This window comes from Syngnathus floridae, chromosome 11 (genome assembly GCF_059516105.1).
Source record: "Syngnathus floridae isolate MCC-2025c chromosome 11, RoL_Sflo_1.0, whole genome shotgun sequence".
NCBI lineage: Eukaryota > Metazoa > Chordata > Actinopteri > Syngnathiformes > Syngnathidae > Syngnathus > Syngnathus floridae.
Window position 1 is genome coordinate 14,533,217 of NC_142423.1, and position 7,150 is coordinate 14,540,366.

Consider the following 7,150-nt stretch of genomic DNA (forward strand, 5'->3'; position numbering starts at 1 on the left):
AGTTTTCCTCCAGATAACATGGGCTGTTGGTCTGTATATGCCCTGCAACTGGGTGGAAACCAGGAATGTGCTCGCTCCCTGGATACTGATTTTTGCAATGGGGTCACACAGTGAGAGAATTGCATGAAGGAGAATTAAACAGGGACATGTCTGAAATTAGAGAAATGTAGAATCCATTGCTGTTGAGAAAGAACCCATTTAAAAAGAGGAGGCGTTCACTTGTGGAACAAAGATTTTCCCCAAATATATCCAGAATTTTTATTTGAACAAAGGTGTTCATTTGCTTTTTTAAATCAACCACATACGGACTTCTATTAGAAGGTGGTATATTTATTTCCTCAAATCCAGGCAACTCCCTCATGCTGCTTTGTACCACTAGAGAGTGCTACATAACAGTCACCCAAGATGCACAATTCTCATCCGTCCAACTAAAACATAAACTGCGGCCACCTACTCTGTAAAAATGATCAGAATGGAAGCGTGGGTGTGACTTGTTTGAACGGCTTCATGCATATCCTGATCATCACTATGCCAGTTAATCCATGGCCGCATAGCTGCACGGCCAGTGCCATGTGAGAGCTGGCCGCCAAGCCGTTCTTTAGACCAACAGCAATTCAGTGAATGTATTGGGGTGCATGCTCTTTAATTAGTCAACATGCACTTTGGTTTTAGGAGACAGTGATCCTGTAACAGCTACCACACATGATGATGGCAAATTATGATTTTGATGCTAGTCCAGGACTCTAAATGACACACTTTAAACAGTCTGTAAAAGTGGGAGACCAGCCAAGCCCTGACATACTTGAATCCGAATCGTTTAGCGTTTAACTTGATTTTATAATCAGGACAACAGTTAGTTGTTTAACCAATTGTATTTGAATGAGGTCTCTATTTATAAGGAGGGGCTTTATTTCTTACAAATAAAAATGACTGATGGCATTTAATTGTTTTAGTTTACTTAGAAACAAACAGCCACCAAGCATTTAGTTGGAGAAGCCTTCTAATGAGGAAAATAATTGCTAGGCGAACTTAAATGACCTCATTTGAGCAGTCTCTGACATCCATAAAATCCTCAAATCCAAATAATTGGGATGTTGGCTTATAATGAGGAAAATAACATCTCTTGTTGCTATGGTGACCTAAGATCATTTCTTTTCAGCAGTGGTGGACCAGCCTGGACATTTGTTCAAAACATACTCAAACTCTTTCTAGAGGGTTAACGTGGGTGCTGCAAGATTAGAATTGTGGGTGATGTAATGCTTGTAGAAAACGTCACTAAGAAAAATGACCAGATAATGTTTATTTAGAGACATGATTGGTTCAGTTAGCAAATATAGTGATTCACGTTGCAAGCATCTCTTAGCTTTGCTTTTTTTTTTTTTTTTTTTTAGAAAATAGCAGCAGGTAATTTAACCAAATGATTCATTCTCACAAATATGTTATATGTCTAGTTTGTTGTTAGTTGGGGAAAAAAGACGGTGGATTTTTAGGGTTGGTGTCATCAGCCGTTTATACTGTACATGTTCTTTCAAGGAATCCATAACTGTCCTGTAGAGGGTAGAAAATGTATTGGAATTAACCAAATGTGTTGATGGAAGGGGAGGTGTAATTTTAGACCGAGCTATAAGTGTCACACACCTTATACTGCGAAGGCCTCACTCCCTCTGCTCCTAATTTGGGAATTGAACACATAGTGGTAACTATAAGCACAACAGGTGTTGCTTAGATTAGCATCATAAGTCCCAAGACACATTTGAAGGCATTTGATGTGTGGAGAAAATGAAACAACCCAGCCTTAATCTTAAAATAAATCAAATGTATATGTCCACTGAGCATGTTGCCAATGCTGAGTCATGGAATGCAGGCGAGCCATAACCGATATCATTTACAGTTTCTGCCGTTAGTCTTTCCAAATTGATTGTTTCTTACCTGTGTGAATGAAGAAGACTGCCTATTTCTTCTCCGCCTCGACAACAACGGGCTCTGTTTGTCACAAAGACACCTTGTTAGTTGGCATAAGAACCTCACCCTAAAGGAACGCCTTATGATATACGTACGTCGAACTTCGAGCTTGCAGCTGACCATGACCTCGCCGTGGTTGTTCTTAGCTCGGCAGGTGTAAACGCCTCCGTCGAAGCTCACCGGCTTGCGGATCTCGAGGGAACAGATGCCCTGCACGCAGATCTGACGGAATTTGGGGTCGTCGCCGATGACCATTTGGTTCTTCAGCCACTCGATCTTGGGCTGCAGGGGAGGAAAAAAGCTTGATGTGGGGTTTTGACGCACTTCTGACAAAATAAAATAATTGAACACTGAATCCTACTACCAGTGTTTGATGTGAATTTGGAGGGGGTTTATATTTGAGTTATGGATGGGTGCGCCACCCGTTTTGGAGTTTTGAAATGGCGACAGCCCCCTGGGAATTTCACACATGTGCCTGGCTTAGCCCAACCTCTTCTAACCCTGTCCTCATCACGGCTACAAAGTATGTCAATGCCACTCAGAACTCAACTCATCAGGTGAAGCTAATAACGGCAGGGGGGAAAACGGAATGGGGCGGAGAAGCCTACCTTGGGGTATCCCCTGACGGAGCACAGCAGCTTGGTGCTGTAGCCCACCGTTGTGGCTCGGTTGGCCAGAGAGGTGGTGAACTTAGGTGCCTCCGAGAAGTCATGCTGCTGGTACTCTGGGGCCTTGTACTCAATTCCTTCAGGGAAAGAATAACGCTCAATTGGTGCCTTAGATGGTTTGAATTTCAATTACAGTGGTACCTTGACTTGTGTGTTGGATATTTGCCTTTAAGGGGTATGAACTAGTGAGTCATGCGAGTCATAGTCCCGTCTTCTATGTTCTCATTTTGTACTTTGGCAACTTGGAAATGCAGGTACCACTGAAGTTTCCGAATAATCGTCTCACCCGTCTTGACGATCTTGGCCTCATCTTTAGTGACTGCCGCCTCCTCACTGATTCCGCACTTGTTTTCAGAGAACGCGCGGAACTTGTAGGTGTTTCCCATGACGAGGTCCGAGATGGTAGCATTGAGTCGGTGGTAGTGCTCCATCACAGTGAACCAGTCCTGTCGACACACCAACAATTCTCGTCAGGTTCTGGGGATCTACTCTAATCGACCGATCGGGTTTCCGGCGTGCTTTTTTACTCCGGTCTTCTTGTCGGCCTTCTGGATAGTGTAGCCTGTGATTTCTGTGTTGCCATTGTCTTTGGGTGGCGTCCACTCCAGAGCCACGTTGAAGCCCCATGTGTCTACAATCTTTATGCTGGCTGGAGGCCCAGGAAGCTCTATCAAGCGAAAAGACATTTGGATTATATTCCAGAATTCCATTTATGAAATGAAATTGTTCGTTCTATTTCCACATGGTGTTCATTTACTTAACTACAGGGATTATGCAGATATTCGAAGGTGGGTGGCAGCTATTATTTTGAATGGAGGCCTTTGTTAGGTCAAGATAAAAATAGACAAAATACATAATACTAAATATACTAAGAAGGCCCGCCCTCCTACCGACAATCTGCAGGGTGAGTGTGGCCTTGTCCTCAAAGTCGTCCACTTTGACGGACATCTCATAGACGCCGGAGTCGTCCCTCTCGGCCACTCGGATAAAGAGAATGCTGTCTCTCTCCGTGCTACGGATGTTCACCCTTGCTTTCTCTAGTGGCTGCCCATTTTTGGTCCAGCTCACCACAGGCTTGGGTTTGCCCTAGAGGACACCGTCATGCTTTAGTCAGGTGACATGTAAGGCCGCTTCCTTTTCGCCAAAGAGCTTACTGTGAAGGGGATGGTCAGATTGATCTTGTCTCCAACATTAGCCACGTATCTCTGCCTGAGGAAGCGAGGCAGGCGCACCTTGGGACGATCTGGAAATGAAACGACGGTGAAGGAAACAAGGGCAATAATATTTAAAGAATGGGCTCAAAAACAATATATCCAGATTAATAGGACTAAAGTGACAGAAAGGCAGATGACATTCATTAGTATTATGCCAACAGACAACATTTTTGGCCTACTTTGAAATCTCAAGTAGACTAAGTACAAGATGCTGGGATTTCATGGCAGAAGCCACCTGCTGTGTTCAGCATTTGTCCGGACTGTAAATAGCATTTGTGGCTGAGTTACAGCTTACTGGAAGCTACAAAAAAGATCCATAAAACAGAGTGAATGATCGCTCATTTGTGGATTCGTGTGAAAATAAGTGGTATTGCTGTTCATCGAGTCGCCTTATCGCCTTACTTATGGCAGATTAGCTGCGCTGAAAAATCAACGCCTAACACATTTGATGCCTTCCAAAATAAACAGCATGGCGGAGGCTGTCATGAAATTTGAGTGTCACCAGAGAACTGTCAACCCCCAAGACAGGAATTCAATCTCCACCATACCACAGACCCCCACCTGCTGGCCCATAGCTAAGTCGACCCCATTCATCTCCCCCGAACTGGACGCCTGGAAGCGCGTTAATGACCACTGACATCTCGGCTATTTTTCCACGGCTTTGCGGCCTTTTTGAAGGAAATGATTCATAAAATCCTTTCTATTTCTGGCACGCTCAACCAAACGTGTAGGGCTGCCACTAGCACTGTCACACAAGTCATTTTCACAGAAAATTTATGTTCCCAGGAATTAGCGTGATAAATGATTGGATCCTTATTTGAGATGTGAGAGCAAAACTCATCCTTTGTACAGTGAAAGTCAAGGCGAAAATATTACAGGTCCAAACACATATTCTGATCAATATTGGATTTGTGTAAAATAAAATTAATTATTTTCTACTTGTTAAGTTGATGGTATTTATAATGTGGGTACTACGTCATGTCTTACCGGCAACCTCCTTCACCACAACAGCCTCGGGGAGGGTCACGGGCGGACTTCGTCCACCGGCGTTCACGGCCACCACGCGGATCTTGAGCCGGTCTCCGGTAGTCTGGTTCTTGATGATGTAGCGGCAGGACTTATGAAGGTCTTCGTTTGAGGCCTTCCAGTCCTCAGCTGAAACGATCAGAGGAATCAAATCATGCATTTTAGTCGATATTCAATATTAATGTGTGATCTTTTAGGGATTTTAAACACAGCAGATGTCTGTAAACTTGTGAGCTGAGCACTATGGTAAAAAAATAAAATAAAAATCAGCCGCCCCTGTGAACTTCAACTGGTGACTTAAAGGGTCAGGTGGGCAGGCGGTGTATAAATATCACCGAGTGACCTCTGGCATGGCAGCTTTACGGTGGGCGGACCTGGTGCAACCCTGGGACTCACTTCCATCCTGGCACACCTCAATGGTGTAGCCGTCTAGGCCGGACGGGCCGATAACCTCCGGCTGGCTCCAGAAGATCGTCACCGAAGTGTCGTTCTTGTCCTCCACGAACAGATCAAGGGGGGCACTTGTGGGCTCTACAGATGCAGATACATAAAAGTCATATTTTGGGCAGTTTTCTGCCAAAGTGACTTTTTGTTTGGCAGCAGGCGATGTGACAGGATGGTTACCTTTGGGTGGAGGTGGCGGCGGACTGGGTGCTTTAGGCTCTTCGGGCTCGGGCACCTCAGCAGCTTCAGCTGTAGAGGCACAGGCAAGATTGTTAACAGCAGAACAACAGCAAAAAAATAAAAACACTTGCCAATCACACTTTTTTTTTGTGCAAGCCAATTTGTCACCAAATCAAGCCTTGGTCATTTCTTCAAACAAATAAAAATAGCTATCTTCATGAATACTCCTGACTTACTGGCGCATGCAGTATTTTAAGCTAAATTTAAAGATAATTAATCAAATCTCTGGAAGTGATACTTTGTGGATAAATATTCAACATATTTGGCATTGATTTGAAAGATCTAATTTCAGTTAGAGTTCAATTTGTGCAGTGTGGCAGCTATTAATAAATGCTAGTATGTGGGAAAAAAATGACTGCGTCATTGGCGGGCAGGTGTGGGTAACAGAAGACGCAGCATCTGTCGAGGTGTTATGGTGGCAGGAAGTTTGCTTTTAATAAATGCTCAAGTGACAAGTTTGTCGTTCTACAATAAAACAAATAATAAAAGTGAACAGTTAGGGGGTAGTAAAAATGTGATCAATTAGAGATTTGGCTCATTGACAGCTAGAATATTTTTGGTGCTCATTAGCATATTTACACTAATAAAAGCACTTATTTATTTGAAATAAAGTACCTTTTTGGGGGGGGGGAGGGCATATGCTCGGCTAGTTTGTAAATGTAACACAATTTTGATTTTTATTCGCTGTCCGTGACCCACTTTTGGGTCTGCCAAGTCTAATGCCAAAAACTAGTATTTTCTTTACTGGATCCCAAAAATGCAGAACAAGCAGCATCTTCACAGGTGTGAAATAATTCCAATAAAGCCTTTAAGTTCATTAAACAGCGTAGAAGATAAGCTTTTACCGTCTGCCGGTGCGGCTTCACCCCCTTCGGCCGGGGGGGCAGCAGTGGCCTCCCCCTCCACAGCAGGCGTGGCGTCCTCAGCAGGTGCAACCGCCTCTGCATCAGCGGGCGCCCCCTCCGCCGGAGCGGCAGACTCGGTCTGGGGGGCTTCCACGACCGGGGAGGGCTCCGGGGCTGGCTCGAGAGCCGGGGCAGGGGCCGCCTCTGGCTCAGGTGCGGGCGCCGGCTCCTTTTCCACCTTCTTGACTAGTTTCTTCTTAATCGGGGCAGGCTTGGCCGGCATAATGACAGCTATATGGTAGTTAATTCCCAAGTGGCACACACACACATACACACAGAAAATAATCCTTCACTTGTGTCCAACGCCGAGGTCTGCACTGGAGAGGAGCATTATATAGACCTCCAGAGAGACAGGCACAGCCCCTTTTCAATGGGCGGCATCGACACCTCAGATCAACTCGGCACAACTCTCCGTTTTTAGCTACAAATATAGACCAAGGGTTAAATCAATTCATCTAGTCAATAAAACCACACTGTAAAATATTGTTCATCAAAATTCAACCTTTACTACGTTATTTAAAAATAGTACCCTTTTTTTTTCCATACTTGAACCTTTCTTGTGAAATATTTTATCCATCCCTAGCGGCCCCCATTCACTGCCAACCCAGTTAATAACTTTGACGTCTATAACCATCAATGGCACTGAATGAGTTAAATTGAGTTTCAGACTCCACCGCTCGGATTAATGGCT

The 7,150-nt window shown here is 44.4% G+C and overlaps 1 protein-coding gene across 1 annotated transcript; it reads right to left on the minus strand.

The window, feature by feature from the left end:
- Nucleotides 1-358: 358 nt before the first annotated feature.
- mybphb (myosin binding protein Hb) lies at nucleotides 359-6,752 on the minus strand. The gene is made up of 13 exons (XM_088389609.1): nucleotides 6,400-6,752; nucleotides 5,495-5,563; nucleotides 5,267-5,401; nucleotides 4,832-4,999; nucleotides 3,785-3,873; nucleotides 3,521-3,716; nucleotides 3,158-3,297; nucleotides 2,917-3,076; nucleotides 2,571-2,707; nucleotides 2,058-2,244; nucleotides 1,930-1,983; nucleotides 1,639-1,670; nucleotides 359-1,548 (listed from the first exon to the last, which is right to left on the minus strand). Exons 1-11 carry the CDS (start codon nucleotides 6,680-6,682, stop codon nucleotides 1,952-1,954), a joined length of 1,596 nt encoding a protein of 531 aa, XP_088245735.1. The 5' UTR covers nucleotides 6,683-6,752; the 3' UTR covers nucleotides 359-1,548; nucleotides 1,639-1,670; nucleotides 1,930-1,951.
- Between the last annotated feature and the right edge of the window lie 398 nt (nucleotides 6,753-7,150).

Excerpts from the sequence above, each read along its gene's own strand:
- mybphb (XM_088389609.1), bottom strand. The coding sequence starts at position 6,682 with ATGCCGGCCAAGCCTGCCCCGATTAAGAAGAAACTAGTCAAGAAGGTG. Across the intron at positions 5,564-6,399 it reads TGAAGCCGCACCGGCAGACG|CTGAAGCTGCTGAGGTGCCC; the intron begins GTAAAAGCTTAT and ends GTGCCTCTACAG. Across the intron at positions 1,984-2,057 it reads CTGCAAGCTCGAAGTTCGAC|AGCCCGTTGTTGTCGAGGCG; the intron begins GTACGTATATCA and ends TGTGACAAACAG.